We start from the raw sequence: 27,725 nt of genomic DNA, 5'->3' as shown, positions 1-27,725 counted from the left end.
CCTTGTTGGTCTGCTGGGACTGGCTAGATGGCCCTTTTTCTTAGCAGCTTTGAAATTTCTAGTGCTGCTAGATCCCTCAGACCGGGTGGAACGTCTGGAAGGGGCCCTTTTGGCTGTTTTGGGGTGTGAATAAAGGGAATTCCGTAGCCCTCGGATATGATCGACCGTACCCATTTGTCTTGCGTGAGGGAATGCCAGGCTTCTGGGTACAGTGGTAGTCTTCCCCCGACTGCCACCGAAGGTGGACAGTTGGGCAGCTCCTCAGGGGTGCTGTAAGGGTTTGTCAGAGAAAGATTCCCTGCTACCCTGATTCTGTGGACCCCCTCTGCCCCTCGGGTGGCATCTATTATTGTTCCCTCCTCTGCCTCTGGAGGGAAGTTCACCACGTGCGTCAGGCAGTACTCCCTGAGGTTTGCGGAATCACATTTTCCCACCTTTATGACCCTTAGGGTATGGTCTAGAAGGGGTAGAAAAATGGACTCCTACGGCAGAGAGAGTCTTGCCCTCCTGCTCGCACCTGGTCAATGTATCCTTCACTTGAGGTCCAAACAAGGCAGAACTATCAAATGGGGTGTTAGTGAAGGACGCCTTGAAGGGGTTGGCAAAGTTGCAAAGCCGCATCCAGGCGTGCCTCCTTAGAGCAATGCCCGTGCCTGCAGCCCTACTCGCTCCATCAGCGGCATAGGAAATGAGCTGCATGGAGAAGTTTACAGTAGAGTTCAGGGTCCCTAGCTGGGAGTTGATCTTTTCCTGAGACCCCGTGGCTGATGGGTCCTGTAAGGTATCACCTAGTTCTTTGAGAAGGCCTCTCTGAAGACGGGTGAAATGGCACAAATAATTCAGCGAACGCATGGCAAAGGTCGCTGAAGAAAACATCCGCTTGCCGTACCTATCCATAGTCCTAGATTCCTTATTAGGAGGATGGACAGGAACTGAAGGGTCAGCCAACTCCTTCTTAGTGGCCGCTGCCACCACCATGGCATCAACGGGGATGCCCTTAGTGAGAAATTGCTTGTCCGAAGGGGCTGTAATGAATTTTGTGGGCCTCCGGGGAGTTGGTTCCATAGTATCTGGAGCCGTCCATGCCTTCCGAACCACCACCTCCATGAGTGGATCGAAAGGTGGGGACACCCAGGAGGTGGAAGGGCGAGAACCGAATGCGTCCAGGTACTCCGACTCATCCTCAGAAGGATTGAGGGCAGATCAGTTCCCCCTCTGTTTAAGGATCTCTAGGATGTCAGAAAATGAGACATCCTCAGAGGGGGACCTTGGGGACCCTTCCGAATCATCCAGGTTGGTGTCAGATGTCACTGACTCCAGGGAGTCGACATGTTTCCTCTTGCATGTCCTCTTCCGAGGGGGCTCCCCTGCAGGATCAGTGGAGGCCTCAGAAGAGGAGGATATGCCCAATGGGGCGACCTGGAGCATTGGTTCTCCACGTTTGGGTTCAGGAGGGTAGGCAGAGACTGAAGCAGGCACCATGGAAGGAGGGGCCGATGGGGCCAACCGTGGTGCCGGTATCGGAGCCAGCACGCTCCTCATGACCTCAAAGGCACCCCTATCAGGCAGAGAGGAGGGACCCAGCTCCGAAGAGATGAGAGCTCCTCCCGGCACCGAGAGGGAGGACTCCAAGGCCGATGTCAGTGCCGAGCTCACCTGCACCGACGCTCCGAGAGGGAGAACGGGGTTGGACAAGGGTCCGATGCCACTCGCCCCCTTAGAACCGACGAGGGAGTCCCGGCGCCCGGATCCCTCCAAGGATGAAGCCAATGAAGGGATCAGAGCTGACGAAGGAACCGATAAGGGTGGAATCGGTTCTGACGCCCCCACGGTACCAACCCCGACGGCCTCCGGCTCCGAGCTCAAAGGAATAGTCAGAGGAGGAACTGGAGCAGGCGTTGGGGAAGCCGCTGTCTGTTGAGATGGGCTATGCAATAACTGGGCGAGCGCCTCTCGAGGTCTTGGTCCGAAAGCCTGGAAGATCTAGAGGAGTGAGACCTATGGCTCCACTCCGACAGCAAAGGGGACTTCAGAGCCGACCTGACCGACTTCAATGAAGGAGATCGGGAGCACTTTCGGCTTGGAGATGGCTCCGACGCCAAGGTCGGAGCTGACTGAGGCCTCGATGTATCGGTTCCGGCCGGAACCGACGAGGCAGAAAAAGATCCGCTTGGCGCCGGCTCCGGACATGGAGCCGATGGTTTGGCGGGCTTAGAAGGTTTTCCTGATAGAGGCTTGGTAGGAGAACCTTCGGGCTTCAATAAGCCCCTTAAGATGAGCTTACTCCTGCGCTCCTGCAGGACTCTTGGGCTAAAAGCTTGACAGATGGAACAAGAGTCCTGCAGGTGCAGAGGGCCCAAACAATACGCACAAGAAGTGTGACCGTCTTTCAGTGACATCTTCTGACAGCCCAAATCACACTTCTTGAATCCCGATATCTCGGTATCCTTAGACATGATACCACAGGAACGGGACAACAAAGTCTAAACAAGTATACAAACACACACACAACACTTGACAGACACTTTAAAGTTATTACAATAAAACAAAATTCCACACACACACCTACTAAAGGAACCTGTATAAACCTACTGTACAAAACTACTATAAAAAAGAGGGGGGGTGAAGGCCTAACCACCTTAAGGGTGGAAAAGAGTAGGAAAACTATTAATAAAGGGAGGGAAGACTAGTCGGGAGACTACTAACACTATTAGAAAATATCTAGGGAAAAAATATCAATCAAAAACTAACTATAATTATAAAAAATTTTAAACACAACCTGGAGCTGGTGAAATGCAACCTCATAGCTGAAGTGGCAAACGAGATCTGGGTATATGACGCCTAGCATTATGGGACATAGCATAGCCTTGAGCCAGTAAAAAAATAGCTCTCAAGCTTTAGGATTAGGCTGAGTCGGAGCCGAGGTTTGGCTCCGAACCCATCCAGCAAGAATGAAGGCGAGATTGACAACTTAACATTGTGCTAACAGATGTAGTTGCATGGCTGAGGCTCTGTGCCAAAGTGTCATGGTGAGCCTGCACAGAGGGTACAAATGAGTCCCACCCTGCTTGTTGATATACCACATCACAGTGGTGTTGTCTGTTTTGATCAGTAGAGACCCCGGGGAAAGTAGGGGTCTGAAAGCTGTCAGAGCATGCTGAACAGCTAACATCTCTTTTTGGTTGATGTGCAGATGTAATTGATTTGGGCTCCATTGGCCCTGAATGCACCTTCCGTCCAGGTATGCACCACAGGCATAGTCTGATGCATCTGTGGTGAGGGTCTGGGTGGTGTGGGGTTGTGAGAAGGGAAGTCCCTTATTGTGGTAGCATGCTGCTGCCCACCAAAGAAAATCTTTCTTTAAACAAGGTATCATTGGTATAAGAGTTTCCAGGTCTTGGGAGTGCTGACACCAAAGGCTTTTAAGGTACCATTGTAGTTTCCTCATATGCAGTCTGGCATATGGAATGAGCAGAATGCAAGAAGCCATGAACCCCAGGGCTTGCAGGATGTTCCTTGTGGATAACTGGGGTCTGGTGGCTAGTTGAGAAAAGTAGGCTGTCAGGTAGGTTTGTTTTTCTGGTGTAAGGAATGCCATCTGGGATGCTGTGTCCAGGCTTGCTCCCAGGAATACAATTTTTTGTGTGGGTACTAGTTTTGATTTCTTTTCATTGACAGTAAATCTCAGGGAGGCCTGTAGATCCTTTACAAAAGTCAGGTGCTTTAGCTGCCTTTCCTGACTGTCTGCCTGAATCAGGCAGTCGTCTAAGTATGGGTAAATTTGAATATTTCTTTGTCTGCAAAAAGCAATGGCAGGAGGCAGACATTTTGTGAAAATTCTGGGAGCAGTGGATAAGCCAAAGGGAAGTGCAGAGAACTGAAAGTGCAGTGATCCTGCCCTGAAATGTAGGTATTTCCTGCATGATTCCCTGATTGGGATGTGCAGGTAGGTATCTTTTAGGTCTAGGGTGGCTAACCAAGCATCCTTGGAGAGCATAGGTAGAAGCTGCTGGAGAGTGAGCATTTTGAATTTTGGTATCACCAGAAAGGTGTTTAGAATGGATAGATCGAGAGTAAGGCACCATGTGCCCTCTTTTCTGGGTACCAGGAAGAGTCTGGAGTAGAAACCTTGGCCTGTCTGTTCTGCAGGAGCATGCTCTATTGCCCTCATAGAGAGCAGGGAAACAACTTGCTTTTTGGCTTCTGCCAACTGGTTTGGGGGAAGATCTGGGAACCCTTTTGGGGTTGGTAGAGTGTGGAAATAAAATCTGTATCCCTGGGACACTACGTTGAGGACCCAGAGGTCAATAGTAATGATAGCCCAGGTGCTTGCATGGAAGAAGAGTTTTCCTCCTAGGGGCAAGAGCAGGTGGGTAGAGGGAGGGGGTGGAAGTGTAAAGTCATTGTGAGTTCTTATTATGAGGGGGTGGCTTAGCACTCCCTGGTTTTGAAGAGGAGGAACTCCATTGCTTAGATCTCTGCATTCCCTGGGGCTGTTGTCTGCGGGGCCTGCTTCCCCAGGGTCTGGGCTGAGCTGACCTGGAGGGGGCAGGAAAAGACCAGTGCTTGGAGGGGCAATGCCTTACAGAACCTCAGTGGCTGGACCTGCAAGAAGTCTTTAACTGTCTGCATAAATTTAGCTTTTTCTTCCATCTTTTTTAAGACCTCCTCTGCTTTGGTGCCAAATAAGTTGACTTTGTGCAAGTGTGCATCCAGTAATTTGGATTTGACATGGTCTGGCAAGGGCTGTTCCATAAGCCAAGCATGCCTTCTAAGGAAAGTACCAGTGACTGCTGCCCTGCAAGATGCTTCTAGGGCGTCACAACCACATTGTAAGGTGTGCTTAGTTACTTGACCTGCAGAATGCATTAACTCTTGTAACCCTTTACTTTCTGCACAAGCAGGAAAAGAAGTTATTTTTTGTTTGAGGAGTTCCATGGTATGTTACTGATATTTCAGCATAAGGAACTGACAATTTAGTGCTCTAATTGCAAGAGTAGCAGAGGTGTATACTTTTTTACCCCATCTGTCTAATGCTCTGGAATCCCTATCTGAGGGGGGTGGGATTCTTAGCAGAAGTTGCTTTAATTTCTTTAGGTCCTTGAGAGATAACCTTGGGGTCAGCAGTATGATTTTTGAAAAGAAATTTGTGAGAGTCAGGGACTCTATAGTACCTGTCAGGTTTTCTGGGAGCAGGAGGGAGGGTGTCAGGAGTCAAACTGGATTCCTTAAAAGCATCATCCAGAACATCCAGGACAGGAGAAATGGCCAGAGGTCTGTGGTGTGGAAGATCTAAGAAATCCCTAAGTCTCTTTTTTGACTGAGGGTAGTCCTGACATTCCCATTGGAAATGCTCCCTTATAGTATGTAGGGTTTCCCCAAAGGAAAAGTCATCTTGTGGAGAGGCTGAAGGGATGGATTTCTCTGCATCAGAATCCTCATAAGCAGAGAGGGGTTGCATATCTTCATATTCAGATGCATCAGTCATTGTACTCCTGTTCAGATAAAACTACTGGGGATAAATCTCTTTTTCTTTTGGAAGGGGTAGCCTGGCTTCCCCTGATAAGCATTATAAGGTCTTCTGCCATTTTAAGCATTTGAGAGTGAGGCAAGGAAGCAGGTGCCTGAGCTTGAGTAATCATTTTTTTGGGTGTGGTTCGTACCCTGGGCCTTAGAAACTCAGTAGTTTTCAAAAGAATGGTAGATGTGAAAGAAGTCCTCGATCTGTGTCGAGAATCAGTAGTGCAAAGTACTTTTTCAGAAGCCGGTGCCTGCTCAGTGGCTCCAGACACATCCAAGGTAGAGACATCCGCAGGATCCTTAGTCACTGAAGAGTTTTGCGGCATACCAGACTCCGAAAGGGTTTCAGTAGCAGACTGCGAATCCACAGAATTGGGCATCAGGGGCTGTGAAAGCACCTCACTGAGGACTGGAGAACTGATGACTAGCTTAACAGAAGCATTGTAGGCAGTTTTGGACTTGTGCAGTCTGTTTCTGTCTTTATCCTTATGTTTTTTCGAAAGATCTTCTGTCGGATGGCTTACCAAAGCCATATCGAAATTCAAGGACTGAGAGCGAAAATATATAGCTAGCCCGATGACTTATAGTTCTAGCATTGAACAAAGCACAAAAGCGACAGCGGGGGACGTTGTGGTCTGGGCCTAAGCAAGTGACGCAGTAAGAATGAAATTCTCAATGTGATATTTGCTTTCCACAGGTGAGACAATTGTTAACTTTTTCTGACATCGGTTAGAGCAAGAAAAAAGGATCCCCAACAGGGTACTTAGCTTTAGAAGACTTCAACTTCAATTCGGAAATGAAATACTCAGGTAGTGGCCGACTGGCACTTGTGCAAACTGCTTCTGCTTTGGGCTCCTCGGCAAGAAAGACTGATGTAATGGCATCGTTGGCTGCCTTATTTTATACCAATGACGACCTGACGTCAGTCCTGGAGCGACGGCAACTGAAGCAGAAATACTAAGCCTCTGGTACTCGGGGCAACTGAGGGTTACCGGGCAGGGATAACCCAAATGTGATGACTGGAACAGTGAAACACGAAGAACATCTGTAGTTTGTAGCTCTGTCCCAGAATGTTTAGGACTCACTGGTCCTGTGTTATCTTCTCCCACTCTGCTACAAGCTGACCCAGACAGCCCTTATTTGCAAAAAGGGAGAGGGAGTTCTAGTTTACAGGCATGGCAAGGAGTGTTTGAATTTTCTTGGCATAAGGACCATCTTGAATGAATCACAGCAGTTCCCTCCTGGGTTCACTGGCTTGCATCTCAGAGACCTGGTCATATACTTTGCTCACCATTCTTTCCTTTCCGAAGTTTGCCTTACTCCTACTTAGGGAACAGGGAACAGGATTTTTGAATGGTAATTCTTGCTTAATTTTGCAGTTTAGGAATGAAAAAAAATGCTGAATTGGCTGCATGTTTTCCCCTTTTCCTCCAGTCTTTTGAACACTTTCTCAGGGGATCCAAGGGGGAGGTCCTTGTCTGTGTGTGTGTCTGTGTGTGTGGGGGGGGGGCAAGAAGTTGTTCAAGCTTCAAATGATCAAGCAAGGGCTGCATCCTCAGCCAGGTATGTCTCCAAATCATTGATCATGCAGCTACTGCCCTGCATGCTGCATCCACCACAGCAGGGCGGAGCCATACTTTCTGGAGTGCTAGGAATTCAGACTGCATAAGTGAAAAATCTTCTGCTTCAAGTGCTTATCCCTAATCTCCTCTGTCCTAATCCTCAGGTTGTTCATGATAGATTCTTGGGTTCTTGGTAATTAGGTATGCACACCTGGCAATTCAGAGCCCTGAAGACCAAGTGGCAGATATGCAAGCTTCCTTCCCACAGGGTCAGGATTCCTATTTTCCCTATAATTGGGGATGGGTGCCTGAATGGAGCTCTTCTTGGAATCCAGTGGCACCACTTCTGGATCCAAGAGTTCCTGTTAACTCACTCAAGCCTATGACTCCTTTTAGTATACTTCCAGTTAACACTCATAGCTCCTTATGGAATCCAGACCTTTCTTGGGTTTGACTTTTTAACTTGGTGACTTACAAGCTTATAATAGGCAAGATTAGAAAGAACAAGGATTTATTAATAAAATGACACTAAGATTGTTAATCTGGGATGTCTACAGTAGAAAATACTTTATTACTTTATGCTTTTAAGCTGATTTAAAAAAATGCTCTGGAATGCAAGGATGTGTGTAGGCACTAAGAGGTACAACATTCCACATCAAATAGGTGTTAATGAACTTGTGGGAATCCTAGACCATGGTATCCTTGGTACAGGAGGGAAAAGAGTCTGTCTATAGTGTTGCACTGATGACTGTATCTTCCAAGACACCTATGACTGGAGGAACAGCTATTGCTTTCAGCAGGCTAATGACTGTTCTACATTACAGTTGGCCTCACAATACTACAGAAGTGGGACAGTAAAGCCATGGAAGTTTGGCTGCTGTTGGACTCCTGTAGACAAAAATCCCAGAAGTGATGACAGCACATGCCTAAGAGTCAACCCAGTAGTCAGGGACTTGGGGACACACACAGACAGTGATCCAGCCTTTGACCCTCTACTGTAGTGTGCAAATCAGTCTACTTTATGCAACTTATAAACAAAGGTATGGCATCTAGGTCCAAGGAGGTCATTATTCCTTTGTACTCGGCACTCATCAGACCCATCATTGAATACAATGCCACATTTGATATGTACCTAACCAGGCACATCCAACAATTGGAACATCCACAGAGGTTCCTCACTGAAAGAATACAGGGTATAAATAACATGTCCTAGGCACACAGCCTCAAAACTGTATCACTGTGTTCTGTCTGCTACTAGCTGTTGAGGGGCAATCTATGCCTACCATTCAAGGCATTATTGGTCCCTTTTTGTGATGGATCTCCTACATAGCCACAGACCAAACAGCACCAGAATTATCCATTCTAAAGACTTAAACCTTGCCTGTGATATAAACAGATCCTGCTCAAGAGACAGGTATCTATTCCAGAGATTGACCCTTCCCTGGAAAAGACACCCTGTCCATGTAAAGCAGAGTTCCTTCCAAACTCAATTCAAATGTAACTTGGATAACTGGATGAAGAACTGGAAATTCACCCTTGGTTTGACACTTGTGTCTCTAGTGGACACAGGCAGCCTATAAACGTTTCATCTCTCAGGCACCTGCTGGTAAATGTTTAATCTTTCAAGTCCCTGCTTATTCTACCAAGGGTACCAGAATTTGTCAGAGATGTGGGATGCATGGCTAGCCTTATAAATGCCTCAGTGGTCAATAGCCTAGTACACATCTGAATCTCTGTAACAATAAATATTATAATGGACATCAATATTTATTCATTTATTCATGCTTAAATGTATTTACTTACATATGTATTCATTTATTTACTGTTTAAGACAGTAAGTGATCTGGTTCACTAACTCTTTAGCTACAACCCTGGCCATACGACATGAACAACAGAATTGATTTTAGTACAACACAAAGAAACAAAAATAGTAATAGAGTCATAACAACAATCACAACAGTTGCATTTTCAATATAGGAATAGTATAAAAGATTAAAATATACAACTGAATAATAAATTACTTTTAGATGGTTTCTGTATCTTTATAGTTATGATGCAGATTGATGGTGTTTCACATTCTGTGCAAGCTTTCATATCATACATTACCAATTTATAGTCCACAAATCATTCCTATATTAGCCTGTTTTGTCTGCAGTACTAGCAATAAGAGACTACTAGCATATAGAAAACTATAATGGGGCCAAATTACCTCGTGGTACTTTTTTTTTATTCAGAGACAGCCCTACTGCAGTGCTTTTGCTCATGTGCAGCTCCACATTGGGCTGTATTGCAGCCATGCTAGATGGTAATGAGGCATTCCAAGGGAAACATATGCTAATTAGTCATGTGTTCTCCCCAAGAATTACCTTTGGTAAAGCATTTATTCAGCTGCTTAAATTAGCATGGTTGTTCCTGGCTGCTCGCTGTAATAAACAAGGCCAAAATTCCATATTTGTTCATCAAGATAGAGGTAAGTGTTGGGGAATTTAGAGGCCAGGTAGTCTTATGTGGATGTGTGCATGTGATGGGCTGAATGTGTGACTGTTTGTGTACGTGTGCATGTGTGTGTGTGTGTGTGTGTGTGTGTGTGTGTGTGTGTGTGTGTGTGTGTGTGTGTGTGTGTGTCTACTCGGCAGACTGCAATAGGAGGGGGTTAGTGAGAGGGTAGGTGTGTGTGTGCAAAGCCTGCAACATTGGGTCGGGGAGACTAGAAGCCACCTAGATGACTTTAGATTATCATGCCTTAACAGCACTTAAGGACAGAGGAACCACTAGACACCAGGGAATAACATTTTCATTTCGTGCTTTAGCGGCACTTAAACCTGACATTGGTCAAGGAGGGAACCATTAGACACCAGGTAATAATTCTAAGAATGTGGGTCTGAGGAACCACAAGTCACCGAGGATAAGTCTGAAGAAGTGGGATGGAGGGAACACTACCCACCAGGAATTACAGTTTCCTTAATGGCACTTACATATACTGTAGGTTGGGATGAACACTAGACACAAGGGATACTCAGTATAGCATGGCGTAAAAAGCATTTAATTAGAAAAAAAACACATGAAGTGGGGAGCAACTAGGCACTAGTGATACTATAAATAATTTGTTTTAAAGGCACTAACAAGAATTCTAACCCTGTACCCTCCCACCTGCCATAGAAAATATTAATCCTCTATGACACTACTTAGTACCAGGGATGTAATGAGAATAATAAATGTGACTTGGGGGAAAAAATAAATTACAAATGAGAAACAGCTTTAAATCCTGCAAGCTTGCAATTTGAAACTGGAAACTTCTACATTAACCCATAGTGCTAGTTATGTTAGTAAAGGCAAGGTTTAACATATAATGAGGAACTTGAGCATTATTCAGAGAACAACCCCATAGCACAAGAAAGTTAGACAAAGCCAAAAGTAATGCTGGGACAAAGACCTACAATCCGGGAAGGATTTTAATTATTCATCTGACAAACCTGAATAACAGTTTTTGCACTAGCATGCACTTACTGAAGGACATGAACTGTGAAACTATTCTCTGGCATTAACGGCTAACTGCAAAAATTCCATGATTTACCAAAGCAGAAAAAAGGAGACATTAAAGACTTTATGACAACATAAGGACAGGTAAGGAGTATGTGGTGTTCTGTGTTTTAGTGTGTGTATGTGTGTGAGAAACTGAATGGGTGGTGCCTGTACTAACAAGATGCATCAGCCGCCAGTGGTAACTACTACAGGAAGTGCTGATCAGCACTCATGGTATTTAATTGTGATTCAGAGACATGCAAATTAGTCAGTAATGAGGTCTTTCCTCATTGCGGCTAATGTGTCTCTGAATCTGATAGTACTGCAGAGTAGAAATAGGGCCTTTTTACTGCAGCCCTTAATACAAGTGCTAGGATTCTTTCTGAATCCTTGAGTATAAAGTTAACTCTATTATAAACTATTTACAATTATTTACAGTACATACAGTATAGAATTATGATTATGGTCACGGGTAAGATAGCAAAAGGTTATAAAAAAAATGTGCAGTCTCTAACTCTTCAGTAAATGCTGCCACTTCAATAAATGAAGCACTGTCTGACTAAATCATGTGTTTCAGAATCATGCACTATGCAATTGAAGTTTGAGGACATTAAATCCAGAGATGCAGCATTATGCTTACGTTCATCCCATAGACTTAAATTCTCCAAATACTTTTGCTTTCATAGAACAGTGACAAAAAAATTCCCCTACCCAGAATTACCTAGGAAAATGATGGTTTGACAGAGGACTTTGTTATACTCAACACACTCCCATTACCTCCCTAAGAATACTATCAGGGTGCCAGTGCAACATATGAATTCTGATTCTAATTTTGCTTGCAAGATTAGATGCATGTTACAACATCCATCTACTTTTAGGTATTAAGCAAACATCATATAATGCTTCATTTTCTCAGTAGCATGAGAAATTTGCTGCAGGCAAGTGAACCTTTCCTTTCTAAGTGGTTTTCTGACTGATCAGAATCTAATTTTGACAACAGGCTACTATCATGGGAGAAGGAGGAGGAGGAAAACCGCATAAAAACCTCATTATACCATTACAGCACCTGAAAGAGTATCTTAACTTATAACACCTTCATCTAAGTCTAAAATGCTGAACCTGAACTGATAACATGCCTGTATACAGCACAACAGGCAAAGTTTTAAATAATCAAGCTGTGCAGTGGCATTAATCATCAGATAGTTAATTGTTTCACAACATAAAACAAAAAGGAACTTACGCGAAAGACAACCTGTCTCGCCACTAAGTTGAGACCACCCTGGGCAGCACTTGAAAACGGTCTGGTACTCTGTACTGTATACATGTTTGTATGTAGTGTAGTATGATGTCCTGAAAGAAATCAGAAGCACAAAGAAAGCCCATTACAGCACAGAATTCAAATAAATTTACAAGTCAGAATCACAGTTAAAAGTTGGAGTCTATACTGGGTTTTGCCTACACATTTTGAGTGTTCTGTGCTCCAGACCTGTACTGCATATACCTAATAGCTGCATTTGCCTCAACATTTTATTTACTGGTGGCACTGTAGACATAAAATGTGGGGCTAAACTAGTTTATGTCTCCTTTACTAATAATTTCTGTCCATAAAACTCTTTTTGTCCATAATACACCTCTGATCCTTACTTTGTGCCTAACTAGTAAGAACTAATTTGATCCATGTATGAAGTATGATCACACAGCAAACAAAAGAATTGCATACAATAAATGTAAATGTGATGCTGAAAGTATGTAAATCCATTAGCTCCATTTTAAGAGCATATCAGTCATGTTTATAATAACATACGAAGAATAATTAATGGCACAGCAGTGTTGCAACATATTCTATTTATTGTTAACCAGGTTGGTGGGCTGGTCCAAACACCCTTTGCAGCCAAAACTTAAGTCATAGGATAGTCACCTAGGTTGATAACTTGGCATACATTTTGACAGCTACCTACACTGACTTCATTAAGCAATGGACACTTTAAACAGGGAACATAGAGTAAGAGGCATAATTACATACTCCTCTTGATGAAAGATAATTTACAGTTTAAATAAGGAGTATGGCTATGATGAGAGATACATACAAACATACCAATAATTCAGCACAGCCACGGGCAGTGATATCCTTCTAGCCTGCCAAAACAAAATACCAAAACACAAAGACAGAAGTTGCAATTAAAATCCATGTCAATTATAGGCATACATATAAAGTACACTTGTATGGACAGCTTACTGTAGCAGATGTTCAAGAGTGATCACTGTTACAATCATCACTGTAGGATTTTCAGAGCGGGGCATCCTTTCTCCATGGTAAGGCTGATGTCTCTTTACCTCAGGCATCTTCACATACCGGGTATGGGTGGCTCAAGGAAAATTACTCATGAGTACCATGGAACCAAAGGATGCTCAACCCCTGGAGGTTAGATCCGATTTGTAATGAGTAATAAATGTGTAAGGGGTAGCCCAAGCTGCTGCTGCACAAATATTATCAAGTGGGACCCTGGCCTGAAAGGCTGCAGAGGTAGACTGAGATCTAGTAGAATGAGCCTTGATTTTGAAAGGTAAAGGTCTACCCTCAGAGGTGTAAATGTAATTAAATGTAAGCTATACAGCTAGAAATCCAATTTGAGTGGGTCACTTTAGAAACTGGTAAACCTGACCTGGATTCGGAGAAGGAAATAAATAATTGATCTGATTTCCTGAATTCCTTCATCCTGTACAAATAAAAACGTAATTGCCTATGGACATCCAACTGATGAAACCTGTATTCTGCTGCGTTGCAGTGGTTTGGAAAGAACACTGGAAGTTCTATGGACTAGTTCAAAGTGTTATGGGAACAGACCTTGGGGATAAAGGAAGGATTAGTACGAAGAGATACTCTGTCTTTGTGAAAAATCAGATAAGGGGGTTTTACAGATAATGCTTGAACTCTGACACCCATCTGGCAGATGTGATAGCCACCAAGACAAAAATTTCAAAGGCGATGAATGAGAAGGCTCAAAGGATGGGTACGTCAATTTGGATAGCACAAAATTTAAATCCCATGAAGCAACAGGTTCTTGAAATGGGGGTCTTAATAAAGTGGCACCTTTGAGGAAGGTTTTGCACAGCCTATAAAGCACTACTTACTCTTATACTCTTATACTCTCTACGATTACCTTGTCCCCTATTGGTCCGTTTTAATTCAGTTCCCTATATTACTCTAGCATGTCCAAAGGTCAGTCAATGGTTTCCTCTCCAGTCCAGCTGGTGAATCTGGGAATTTTGAGGCAATGTTACAACTGTCTCATGTACACGGACAACCCTCTCCTCCTCCAAACAGGTTCAAATATATGTGAGAGATGCAACCATATAGTCAAACTGGAGGCTGAGCTCTCTCATCTCAAAACTGGTGTAACCAGTCAGGAGGAGAAGGTAACCTCACACAACACAATTCCAGTATCACATAGTCCCACCACAACAGCGAACCAAACACATAAAAACACAAAAACATACTCAGAGGCTCTAAATAAAAATCTACCTAAGCAACAGAGACCTCCAAAGCAGACATCCAAGCAAACGCTACCCCAAAACAAAACGGGTACAACACATAGCACACAGGCAGTGTGCCAAGCAGTCACAGCCCTTAAGGCTGAATAACACACCTGATACTCTTGTAATAGGTGACTCTATTGTCAGACACACTGACGTCCCGCTCACCAGGCTGAATAAAGAGAAGGTCACCGTGAGCTGCCTGTCGGGCGCTAGAATCTGCCACATAACGCAAGCACTCAGGTCACTCCAAAGCAAATACAAATATGACTCAGTCATTGTACATGCTGGCGTGAATAACCTGAGACGTACCTCCCTCGACTACATGAAAAGAGACATAGAGGTGCTCTCTGATCATGTAGCCCAGGCCGGTATGACCCTCACCTTGAGCATCATCTTGCCCTCACCTAGAATGATGCCACAGTATAAAGACAAAATGATCGATTTTAACAACTGGCTAAAATTTTGGTGTCATTCAAAGGGGATCCAGTGTCTGTCAGCCTGGGATGACATGCCCGACAAGCCACGTTGCTTCGCTAAGGACGGCTTGCACCTGTCACCTCTGGGCTTCCGGATATTGGCAAAGGCTCTTGCCACCCCCATAGTGCCTTTTTTAGGCAAGGCTCAAAAGTCAAACCCACCTCCATAGACAGCACAAGGAACAAGAAACTAAGGGTAATGCTGCTAAATGCCAGAAGTCTTAACCTCAAGATGCATGCACTCGAAGCTCTCCTCAGTATGGAGAACATCGATATCTGTGCAGTGACAGAAACCTGGTTCAAGGCTCCAGAGAGCACCCCAGCACTACCAGGTTATACCTCATATCATGCTTTTCGGCCCCAAAACCCGGACTGAACCACAAAAGCAGGGGAAGTTTCCATATTTATCAAGGATATCCACACCTCCAAGTTAGTGGCATTGCACGAAGTATCGGAGACCATCCATGTGCAACTGACAGTGGGCAAGACTGCTTTTCAGTTTATAGCATCCTACAGACCACCCTCTCAAAGTCAGGAATCCCACTCGGCTTTCCTGAAAACATTGGAGAACATGAAGATCTCTCCGAACACCATTATATTGGGCGACTTCAACTACCCAAACATAGACTGGGAGCATTACTCAAGCCCCAGCACCTTAGCCCAAAGGTTCCTGGAATTTATAAACTCAAATGCTATGGAACAACTAGTCACCACTCCCACAAGAGGGGAAAACATACTAGACCTGATCATTACCAACATGGGGACTCTATACTCCACACCAGAAGTATATCCCTCATTGGTAAGATCAGACCATAAATTAATTTCACTGGATATCCACATCCCGACCCCACCCCCAGCCCAGAAAACCACAGTGAAAAACTTCTCAAAAGCGAACTTCACACTTCTCAAAACTGAAGTGGAATCCTTCAAGTACCCAGGGCCAGTGGAAACTACGGCCCAAACTGCAGAATCCTATACAAACGCATTATATGGACATCTCCAGGAATGCATGGATCATGCTATCCCAGACAAAATCAAGACCCAATCATCCAAAGGCAGGCGTCCAGTCTGGTGGACCCCAGCCATAAATAAACTGTACAACAGAAGGAGGAAGCTACTACATGATAGAGCAAAATCCCTAAAAGGGAAGGCATCTCTGATCAGTACTAGCAAAAAATTAAGATCTCTCATAAAATCCTCCAAGGCCAGCTTCGAGAGAAAGATTGCACAGGACACTAAAGACAATCATAAGGCTTTTTTCAGTTATGTTAGGAACCTGGGATGCAACTCCCAGACTTGTTCTGAGTTGATTCTAAATGAGAAAAAATACACTGAACCCACAGACATCGCCAATATCCTGGCAGACAGGTTCAGTGCAAACTTCTCCACCCCCTTCCCCCCAAAAGAGCAAGTATCTATCCCAGTAGAGTGCAGCCTCCCAAACATCTCTGATGCTCAGATGAAGGCCGCCCTCTCCAAAGCAAAAAAACACTGCTTCCATGGGACCAGATGCCGTCCCGGGTTGCGACCTACATGAACTCCAAGAAGAACTAATCCCTCAAGTAAAACTGCTGTACAATCTCAGCCTCACTACAGGATATGTGCCCAAAGAATGGCGTACAGCAACAGTGGTCCCACTCCACAAAGGTGGTGCCTCTGCGGACCCTGGAAACTATCGCCCCATAAGCCTGACTAGCCTAGTCTGCAAGGCTATGGAGAGGATCATCATGGAACTCATAAACAAAGACACTGGGGACCTACAGACACTAGATCCTACCCAATTTGGCTTCGTCAAGGGCAGATCCTGCCTTTTGAACCTGGTCGACTTCTTCGAAACAGTCACCAAGGCCATAGATGAAGGGAAGGTAGTCCACACAGCCTATCTGGACCTCGCAGAGGCATTTGACACAATACCCCACTCGGGCATCATAGATACGCTATCCAGCCTAAATATAAACCCCTATGTCATAAGATGGGTCGCAAACTGGCTCAAAGACAGAACCCACAGAGTCAGAGTTGCTGGAGCCATGTCAGACTCGAAACTGGTCACAAGTGGCATCCCACAAGGTTCTGCCTTGTGACCTCTCTTGTTCGTTATTTACTTTTCTGAGGTACAGGCCAACGTGGGAGGACTATGGCTCACCAAGTTCGCAGATGACTGCAAACTGGGCGCCATAATCGACTCTCCAGCTGACACAAACATCCTTCAAAAAGGTCTCGCAGAGACGGATAACTGGTGCCAGAGCCATGGTCTAAAGCTAAATGCCAAAAAGTGTATAGTCATACCCTTTGGCAAAAACAATGTGCCCACAAATTACCACATAGGTGGTAACCCATTAAGTACAAAGAAAGTAATTAGGGATCTGGGGACCCAAGTTGATAGCAATCTCTCCTTTGACAACCACATTGCCAAAGTGGTCAGAAAGACCTTCTACATAGCCCACCTCATCATGAAAGGATTCACATCTAGATCAAGAGAGGTAATCCTGCCCTTTTATTCATCCCTCATCAGGCCCATCATAGAATACAATGCCCCCTTTGGGATGTACCTTACCCGACACCTGCAGCAATTAGAAAGACCCCAAAAGTACCTCACCAGGAGGATCAAGGGACTCAAACAGATGCCATATGCTGCTCGGTTAAAAAAACTCCAGCTCTACTCAGTTGCATACCGCCTACTTCGAGGCGATTTATGCCTGACATATAAAGCTATGTCCAACCCAGAATTAATGGACATGCTCCACCTCAGTAAATCTAAATCCCTTAGAGCCACGCGCTCGAGGGACTTGAACCTCAGCACAGAAATAAATAGAACATGCTGGAGGGACAGATTCATAACCCAGAGGCTCCCTTCGCTCTGGAATAGAATTCCAATTCATGTTAGGCAGAGCACCTCACTGACTCTCTTCAAGAAGAATCTTGATGAGTGGATGGGGGATCGTAGGTTTGTCCCGGGGATTACTTCCATGGCACTATTAGACAGAGGCACAGTAAACTAAACTTTAAAAAGGGCACAGTATACTCAAATCAAGGGGTGGCGTAAGCCAAACACAATCGGGCTAGGCTTATAAATGCCCCAGGGCAGATAGCCTAGTATGAACCTATGAACCTATGTGACATCAGATTAGAGTCTTGTATGCCTAAATGAAAATTATAAATCACTGCCAAATGAACCCTAATAGTGGCAGCCACACATCCCTGGTGGAAAAGCTCAGACAGGAGCTCCAAAACCACCGGAATGGAGACGGTATAAGGGTCAACATTCTTTTTCTCAGGCCAGATAGAGAATCTCCTCCATTTGCTGGAATATAGTCTCCTAGTGGAGGGTTTATGAAAGGACGTTAGTATATGCGTCACAGAGGGTTAGAAGTCATGAAGCCGGACTAGGGATGGAACTGCAGCAGCCAAGCTGTCAAACTGAAGATGTGTAAAGTGGGATGAAACGAGCCTGACATGTGTGTCAAGAGATCTGGTACTGGATCCAGAATCCAAGGATCGTCTAGGAGAAGAGGCCCGAAAAAAGGGAACCATACCTGACGAGATCAGTAAGGAGCAATGAGGATCAGTTTGCTTCCCAGTCATTTCGCTTTCTGAATAACCTTGGGTATGAGAGGAAAGGGAGGAAAAGCATAAAGGAGACCCAAGGGCCAATCGTGAACAAGAGCATCTCTGGGTGACTCCCCCGGAGGGGGAATGAGGGAGAAATAGCTGCTGCATTTAGCATTGATCGGGCTGGCAAAGAGATTGCAGCAAGGCTGTCGCCATCTGTGGAAAATCTGCTCCGCAATCTTTTTCTTGAGGGACCACTCATGCGGCAACAAGATTGCCCTGCTCAGTTTGTCTGCTATCACATTAGATCTCCCCGGGCTATGCGTTGCCACAGAAAGCGCTGGGTGGAAACAGCCCACTGCCAAACTCTGAGGGCTTCTTGGCAAAGGGGGTAAGATTTGGTTGCCCCCTGCTTGTTCAAGTACCAGACTACTGACATATTGTTTATCTGAATTGCATTCGTTCCTAGGGGAAGAGAGTCCTGGAAGTACTTCAACGCCAAAAGTACTGCTCTCATCTCCAGAACATTGATATGCAAGTGTGACTCCTGATCTGTCCATGTGCCTTGGACAGTCTTTCCCTGAAAATGCCCCCCCACACCCTATCAGGGAAGCGTCAGTGGTCACAATGGCTACTGGAGGAGGTAGAACAAAGGGACATCCTATGGTGACATGAAGAGATGTCAACCACCACTGGAGATCTTTCTTGCAAGAGCTCATAATCAATATTGTGTGGTCCATGGGAAGTTCCTGGTAAGACCACTGAGTGAACAACAGCCACTGAAGTATTCGCATATGCATTCTTGCTAATGGTATGGCTAGGATTGCTGCAGCCATCAAACCCAATATTTTCAGAACTTCTGAAGCTGGTGCTCTGTCTTTTGATACCAATATGCTGACATGCTGACAAAGAAGAAACACTCTTTCGATTGGTAGCCTTAGAGTGGTGGTTGAGGTATCTAGCTCTGCCCTGATAAAAATGATATGCTGCGATGGTGACAAGGCAGACTTTTCTGAGTTGACTGTAATGCCTAAATGGTTGCAGAGTGACAGTGTGTACACCTTGCCTGAATAAGTTGATGCCTGGTGATGGCGGTAAGGAGCCAATCATCTAGGTACAGAAACACCTGGAATCCTAGACGCCTCAGGTGAGCCGTGACCACTGACATACATTTGGTGAATACTCTGGGGGCTGTAGTGAGACCAAAGGGCAGGGCTCAAAACTGAAAATGATTGGCTCCCAGCCGGAAACGCAGGTGATCTCTGGATGGCCTGGCCACCTTTATGTGGTAGTATGCATCCTTGAGATCTATCAAGCACATCCAATTGTCTTTCCCTAAGAAGGGAGGTATAGGCTGGAGCGTGACTATCCAGAACTTCTCTTTCTTTACATATTGGTTGAGTCTGCTGAGGTCCAAAAAGGGTCTCCAGTCCCCTGTCTTCTTCGGAACCAAAAAGAACCTTGAGTAAGTTCCGGATCCTGTTTGGTCTGCTGGGACTGGCTGGATGACTCTTTTTTTCTAGCAATCTTCAAACCTCTATAGTTGCTTGTTCCCTATAACTGGGTGGAAAATCCGGGATTCTCCTTATGGATGGAGGGGTGTGGCGAATGGTATGAAGTACCCTCTGGAAATGATATTTTGTACCCAGCTGTCTTTTGTTATTTCTTGCCAAGCATCTGGATACAAAGATAAGCGACCCCTGACTGCCTCCAGAGCAGGACAGTCAGGCCTCCTTTCAGGAGTGCTGGTAGGGTTGCCCAGAGAAGTAATCTCTTGTCACCCTGATGTTGTGGACCCCCTCTGCCACAAGGTGGCATCTTCCACTATTACCCCCTCCTCTGCCCCTGGAGGGGGGTTCACCATGTGTGTCCTGAAAGGCTCCTTGGCCTTTCTGGAAACTACAGTTGTGTTCACTTATCATAAATGTAGATGTTCAAGTGTATTCACTGTTGCAGCCATCACATTTGGGTTATCTGCTTGCAGTAGCCCTCAGTTGGCCTGATTAACAAACTCCTGGGTCCTACATTGGTTGCTGTCCCTTCTTCCGTGACGTCAGGTCGTCAGGGGTATAAACCATGCAGCCAACGCCATTACATCAGTTTTTCTTGCCCCAGATGTCAGGTGCCCCCCTAATGCGAAGCAATTAAATCTATAAATATACAAGGTTATACCTCCAACAAAAAAGCAAATACACCAAAAAACTTTTGAGCATAGTAATGGAGGGTAGAGGTACAGCCAAAAAAGTAAGGGGGCTGGAGGGAGGGTAACCAGGACTGCAACAGTGAATACACTTGAATATCTACACTTATGGTAAGTGTACACAACTGTACTATGTTCTTCATGTTTCACTATTGCAGTCATCACATTTGGGTAGATTCCCAAAGCTAAGAATGGGAGAAGAAATTTAGATAGCATTAGGACCAACTATAAGGCCCTGCAAGACTGCAGTGGCAAAGCCAGCTCTGGATTTACAGAAAATTGGCAGATGGTAATGCTTGGTGAAAGTATGTACAGAATTTCAGGTAGCAGCTCCTAAGATGTCCCTGGTACGGACGCCTCTGAGAAAGGCAGTAGAGGTAGATGCAGCCCTGGTTGAGTGGGGTCTGATCCCCTGTCGGATAGGTTTTCCATGGTGCTTGTAGCAGAAATGAATGCAATGGCCTATCCATTTGGAGATGGTTTGCTTTGAAATAGCCTTCCCTTCTGCCCCTGCAGTAAATGCCACCAGCAGTTGTTCAGATTTCCTTTGAGGTTTAGTCCTGTCCAAGTAGAATCTAAGTTGTCTGTGCACATCTAAGGAGTGCAGTATCCGTTGCCTTTGTTCTGTGGATTAGGAAAGAAGGTTGGCAAATGAATGGACTGATTAAGGGCCACACTGGATACCACCTTGGGTATGAAGGAGGGACTGGTCCTGATGGACACCTTGTCCGTATGAAAGATGATGAAAGGCTCCACTGCCATAACGGCCTGTAATTCAGATACCCTTCTTGTTGAAGTGATTGCTAAAAGGAAAGCTGTTTTCCCAGAAAGGAATTTTAAGTCTGCAGTAGCAGCTGGCTCGAAAGGAGGAAGAGTGAGTTTTTCCAATACAAAGTTAAGGTCTCAGGCTGGAGTTGGAGCTCTCCTGGATGTTCATAAATTTTTGGCCCCTCTGAGGAACTTCTTGAGGAGTGGATGAGAGAAGAGGGGAGGTTCTGTGTTATAATGAGCTGAAATGGCTGAGGCGTGAATTTTGATGGAGGAGAAAGACAGGCCCTTGTGAAGCATCTCAGTTAAGTATTGTAAAATCTGAGGTAAACTGGGCACTGCTGTGCTCATCCCTTGAGATTGGTTCCAGGCACAGAATATTTTCCATTTTTCAGCATAAGATTTTCTAGTACTAGGCCTCCTTGCCTCTAAAATTATATCCATCACTGGTTTACTGAGGGATGGTAAAGGAGAGATTAGGTAATTAGCCAGGCTGCTAGGTTCAGTGTTTGAAGCTGAATGTGCAGAATCTGGTTCTCCTGCTGAGACAATAGTGTAGGAGTCTGAGGCAGGTGCCATGGGGCAAACAGTGACACACTGCGCAAGAGGGGGTACCAGTGTTGGCGTGGCCAGTCTGGTGGAATCAAAATTGTCCTTGGTTTGTCTTGTTTGATCTTTATTAGTACTTTGGAGAGCAGAGGCAGAGGAGGGAAGGCATAAACTGATAGGTTTTTCCAGCTGAAGGACAGAGCATCCACTTTCCAAACTTCTTTGTGGGGAATCCTTGTGCAAAATTTATTCAATTGATAGTTCTGGGGGGAGGCAAACAGGTCTATATCTGGGCTCTCCCATTTGCTTGTCAACAGGTTGAAAATCCTTGGTTCCAGTTTCCACTTGTGTGGGTCCATGAGGTTTCTGCTTAGTTCATCTGCCAGTGTATTTAGTTTTCTTGGCAGGAACTGAGCTTGTAGATGCACTTGGTAGCTCAGGGCTGTGTTTTTCAATGCCATGGCTAGTCTGCAGAGGGGGTAAGAATGTGTACCACTGCTTGTTTATGTACCACATAACAGTGGTGTTGTCTGTCTTTACCATTAATTGTCCTAGAAGAATGTGGTCCTTGAAGGCTGTCACAGCATTCTGTACAGCTAACATTTCTTTTTGATTGATATGCAGGTGCATTTGACTTGGGCCCTGAATGCACTTCCCTGCCAGATGAGCCCCCCATGCATAGTCTGATGTGTCTGTTGTTAGGGTATGGGTGGCAGGGGGTAGTGTGAATGGCAGTCCCTTGTTTTGGTGGCAGGCCTCTGCCCACCAAAGGAACTCTAGGCATAGGCAAGGTATGATAGGAATCATTGCTTCTAGATCCTGAGAATGTTGACACCATAAGCTTTTTAGATACCGTTGTAGTTTCCTCATATGCAGTCTTGCACATGGAATTAGAAGAATGCAGGAGGCCATGAACCTCAAAGCTTGAAGTATTTGCCTTGCACATAGCAGGGTTTTGGTGGCCACGTGTTTGAAGTAGGTTGTCAAATGAATTTGTTTCTCTGGCGTAAGGAAAGCCATTTGGGAAGTTGCATTTCAAGCTTGCTCCCAGGAATATAATTTGTTGACAGGGTACCAGGTGTGATTTCTTTTCATTTATGGTGTACCCCAGACAAGTTATCACCCTTTGTACAAAGGCCAGATGATTCAAAAGTATGTCCTGGCTTTCTGCCTGAGATAGACAATTGTCCAGGTATGGGTATATTTGAATATTTCTTTGCCTGCAAAATGCAATGACTGGAGCTAGACACTTTGTGAATACCCTGGGCGCAGTAGATAAGCCAAAGGGCAGTGCAGAGAACTGATAGTGTGTGTAGCCTGCTTTGAAGTGTAGGTATTTTCTGCAAGATTTCCTGATTGGGATGTGAAGGTATGCTTCCTTTAAATCTAGTGTTGCCAACCAGGCGTCTTTGCCTAGCATAGGGAGCAACTGGTGAAGAGTCAGCATCTTGAATTTTGGAATCACCAAAAAGGTGTTTAGAGTAGACAGGTCCAGGATAGGATGCCATGAATTGTCTTTTCTGGGTACCAGGAAAATTCTCGAGTAAAAACCTTGTTCCTTTGCCTCTTTTGGTACCAGTTGAATAGCTCCCATGTTTAAGAGAGAGAGTACTTGCTTTTGGGCCTCTGCCCACTAATTTGGGGGTATATCTGGCCACCCGTGGTAACGTGTGGAAAAGAAATCTGTATCCCTGGGACACTATATTTAAAACCCATTTGTCCTGGGTAATGAGTTACCAGTTCTTTGCATGAAGAGCAATCTTTCCCCCCAAAGGGGCAGTCAGTTGAGAGGTGCTTGGAAGTTTTAAAAAGAAGTCATTGAGACAGGTTACCATAGGGGGAATTTTATTACTCCCAGATTTGGAAGTGGAGACCCCCCCACTGCTTAGTCCTGGGCATACCCTGGGACTGAAGCCTGGGAGCTCTGCTGGATCTGGGTTGGACTGAGAAGATCTGGAAGAGGCCGGAAAGGACCAATATTTGGAAGGACAATGCCTACTAAACCTTGGAGGTTGTACTTGTAAAAAATCTTTAACGGTTTGCATAGATTTAGCTTTTTCCTCCATTTTTTTAAAAACTTCTTCTGCCTTGTTGCCAAACAGGTGGTCCTGTTTTAAGGGAGCATCCAGTAATTTCGCTTTAACATGATCTGGCAAGCATTGCTCCTTAAGCTAAGCATGCCTTCTAGGTACAGACCCAGTTACAGCAACCCTGCAAGATGCCTCTAGTGAATAAAAAACACATTGCAAAGTATGTTTTCCAACGTGTTCAGCTGAATGCAGTAAATCCTGTAAATCCTTATTTTCAGCACAATCAGGAATCAACATCATTTTCTGTTTAAGCAATCCAATAATATACTGCTGATACTTTAACATATGAAACTGGCAGTTTAAGGCCCTAATGGCCAAAGTTGCAACAGTGTATACCTTCTTGCCCCATCTATCCAGCGCTCTGGAGTCTCTATCAGAGGGTGTAGGATTTTTGGCAGTAGTAGCTTTAATGCCCTTGGGTCCCTGTGAAATGGTCTCAGGATCCGCAGTAGGATTTTTAAAAATGAACTTGTGAGAGTCAGGGACCCTGTAATATCTATCAGGTTTTCTGGGAGCAGGAGGTAAGAAGTCGGGGCCAAGCTAGATTCCGAAAAGGCATCATCAACAATGTCTAGTACAGGAGGTATGGCTAAAGGCCTGTGCTGGGGCAGGAGTAAGAAATCCCTAAGCCTCTTTTTAGAATCAGAGAAATCCTGACTTTCCCAATGAAAATGCTATCTGAGAGTATGCAAGGTTTCACCAAAAGAGAAATCCTCTGGAGGGGAAGCAGAGGGAATAGAGTCCTCAGCATCAGAATCCTCATAGGTAGATAAGGGTAAATCCTGGTCATCAGAGGAAACAGAAAATTCAGAATCCTGGCCAGAAGTATCATAAACAAACTCAGTCCTAGGTCTCTTAGAGGGGGAAGGCTGGCTTCCCCTGATTAAAGTAGAAAAGTCTTCAGCTATTCTTATCATTTGTTTTTTAGGCATAGAGGCCTGACCATGCGGTCTGGGCATCAGATTTTTAGGCATGGATCGAGTTCTAGGCCTTGAAGAAGAAGAAGAAGGCATCGGTTTAATATGCAAGTCAGTAGGCCTGAATACACCCTCAGAAGCCAGTGCCTGCACAGCGGCTTCAGACCCATACAAGGTAGAGACATTCGCAGGTTCCACAGTTGAAGCATCTCGCGGCATACCGGACTCCGAATGGGTCTCAGTAGAGGCTTGCAAATCTGAAAGAGTAGGTATCAGGGGCTGCAAAAGCACCTCACTTGAGTACCGGCGAACTGGGGACTGGCTTAGGAAAAGCGTCGTCGGCAGCTCTGGACCTTGTCGGCCTGTCTCTGTCTTTATCTTTGCGTTTTTTCTGAATGTCGGTAGTCAGATGGCTTACCAAAGACATATCAGGATAATTGAACCGAGCACCAAAATATTTAGAAGTGTAAATATACCGATGACGGATAGTTCTTGGTTTAAATAAGGCACAAAACCGACAGCGAGGTACGTAATGGTCAGGGCCTAAGCAAGGAATACAGTACGAATGAAAATCTTTATGAGGTATTTGCTTTCCACAAGTAATGCAATTATTTACTTTTACTGACATTGCTTTAGAGAAAGAAAATGTTTCCCCAACGGTGTACTTAGCTTTTAGTTGAAGACTTCGGTTCTGAAACTCGAAAACAAAAATTTCAGGAGTCAGCCGACCGGCACTTGCAAACTGCTTCTGCTTCGGGCACCGCACAGGAAGAAAGACTGATGTAATGGCATCGGCTGCATGTTTTATACCCCTGACGACCTAACATCATGGAAGAAGGGACAGCAACTGACGCAGGACCCAAGACTTTGTTAATAAGGCCGACTGAGGGCTACTGCAAGCAGACAACCCAAATGTGATGACTGCAACAGTGAAACATGAAGAACATCCACATTTTTCCTCCTCTTTGGCCTTTGTGATAAGGCCAGGTAGGGGTGGAAAAACGGACTCCAATGGCAGAAAGAGTCTTTCCCTCCTGTTCACACATGGTCAACGTTTCCTTCACTTTAGGCCCAAAAAGGGATCAAAAGGGGTGTTCACGAAGGATGACTTAAAGGGCTTCATGAAGGAACACAAGCGCATCCAGGAATGTCTTCTAAGGGAGATTCCTGTACCCGCTGCCCTACTTGTTCCATCAGCTGCATAGGATATGAGATGCATGGATGATTTGACAATAGAATTTAGGGTAGAAAGCTGGGCAGCAACTTTGTCAGAGGCCCCTGCAGCTACTGTACCCTGCAGAGTATCTCCCAACTCCTTAAGGAGATCTTTCTGCAACCTAGTAAAATGGATTAAGTAGTTCAGTGAACGGACAGCAAAAGTCGCTGAACTGAACATTCATTTTCATATCTATCCATGATCATAGACTCTCTATTAGGAGGATGGACAGATGAGGAAGTCTCAGATATTTCCTTTTTGGTGGCCGCCGCTACCACCATGGCATCAACAGGGACTCCTTTGGTTAAGAAGATTTTATCTGGTGGGGCTGATATAAACTTATTAGGCCTCCTAGGAACAGGCTCCATGGACTCCGGTGACTTCCACGCCCTTCAAAAGACCAACTGCATGAGCTCATCAAAGGGCGGAGACACCCAACAGGTGGAAGGTTGAGACCCAAAAGCCTTCAGGAGTACTGAGTCATCTTCAGTAGGGCTTTTGGACTGCCAATCAGCCCTCTGCCTAAGGATCTCAAGTATCTCAGCAAAGGAGATATCCTCAGAGGTTGACCATGGCAACCCTTCTGACTCATTCAAGTCAGTGTCAGATGTTAAAGACTCCTGTGGAGAGTCCAAGTGTCTCCTTTTGCACAATCTCTTCCTGGGAACCTCCTCAGTGGGAGCCTCTGGGGAGGTCTCAGAATAGCAGGGGGCACCCTGTGGGGCTAACTGAGGCTCTGGGTCTCTACGCTTAGCCAGGACGATGGAAGCAGAAGCAGACACAGGCACTTTAAAGGATGAGGAAGCAAGGCCTGAAGTTGAGGATGTCTTGGGGGACAAAGCTCTCCTCATGGCCTTGAAGGCACCACAGCTCCGATGGGAAGGAATCGACGGATCCAAGGGAACCATCAAACCCTCCTGCACCGAGGCCGTGGGTTCCGAGCCGAAGCCCAGAGAGGAAGAGTCGGCACCGACAAGTTGGTCCGACTACCCTCCCTGGATCCGACTGGAGAGTGTCGGCTCCTAGAGTCACCGGTCGGCGCCGAGAACATCAGAGTGGATGGAGCTGAGGACACTGGAGCAGGTCTTGGCTCCAAAGGCTCCACGATCAACAGGTCTGTTTCCCCTGGCCCTGACAGGCCGGTACAGCTCAGTGGAGGAGTAGTCGAAGCAGGAGTAGTGGTCTTCAGCTCTGAAGCCGCTTGGGCAACAATTTAGCAAGGCCTGGTGCCTGTATGAGCTTCTGCACCAATCGATCCATAGCCAAATCCGATAGACTGACAGATGACCTAGATGAATGCACCGATGGTGCCGACTGAAGCAATGGTGACTGAGACACTTCAGATACCGGCTCCAAAGCTGTGGGCTGGCTCCGAAAGGAAAAGACAGTCAGCTCCAAGGTCTGTGGAGCTGATGTCGCAGAATCCTCTGATTTTTTTGATTTCTTGGAATGCTTGGAGTCCTTAGATTCCACAGAAGATTTAGAGGACTTGGAATATTTGCTGGCCACATCCTGGTCACTCAAAGCCTCTTGAAAGGGGTGTTTAAGCAAACTCCTGTCTATTAACCTCCTTTTCCTCTCAACAACACTCTTGATGAAAAGGAATGGCAGATAGTACAAGACTCTTGCAAGTGGACAGCCCCTAAACAATACCCACAGACAACATGTCCATCAGTCACTGACATTTTCTGATTGCAGTCAGGGCATTTTTTAAAACTCGACTTGGGATGTTTATCCTTATCATCCGCCATAACTAGTTTAACACACAGATCAGTTATTATTAAAGCTACTAGGCTCTAAACACACACATATACACACA

General features: G+C 45.3%; 1 protein-coding gene across 1 annotated transcript in view; it reads right to left on the bottom strand.

Moving 5' to 3' along the window:
* LOC122794985 (EGF-like and EMI domain-containing protein 1) overlaps window positions 1-27,725 on the bottom strand; it is a 766,388-nt gene that overhangs the window by 366,482 nt on the left and 372,181 nt on the right. The window contains exon 3 of the mRNA XM_044063575.1: window positions 11,845-11,954. Coding sequence (XP_043919510.1) covers window positions 11,845-11,954 — 110 coding nt within the window. The remainder of the gene's footprint in view (window positions 1-11,844; window positions 11,955-27,725) is intronic.

This window comes from Protopterus annectens, chromosome 2.part1 (assembly GCF_019279795.1).
Source record: "Protopterus annectens isolate FY-2018-M chromosome 2.part1, PAN1.0, whole genome shotgun sequence".
Lineage (NCBI taxonomy): Eukaryota > Metazoa > Chordata > Ceratodontiformes > Protopteridae > Protopterus > Protopterus annectens.
The sequence above is the reverse complement of the archived record's forward strand: the minus strand, read 5'-3'. Positions and strand labels throughout refer to the sequence as shown.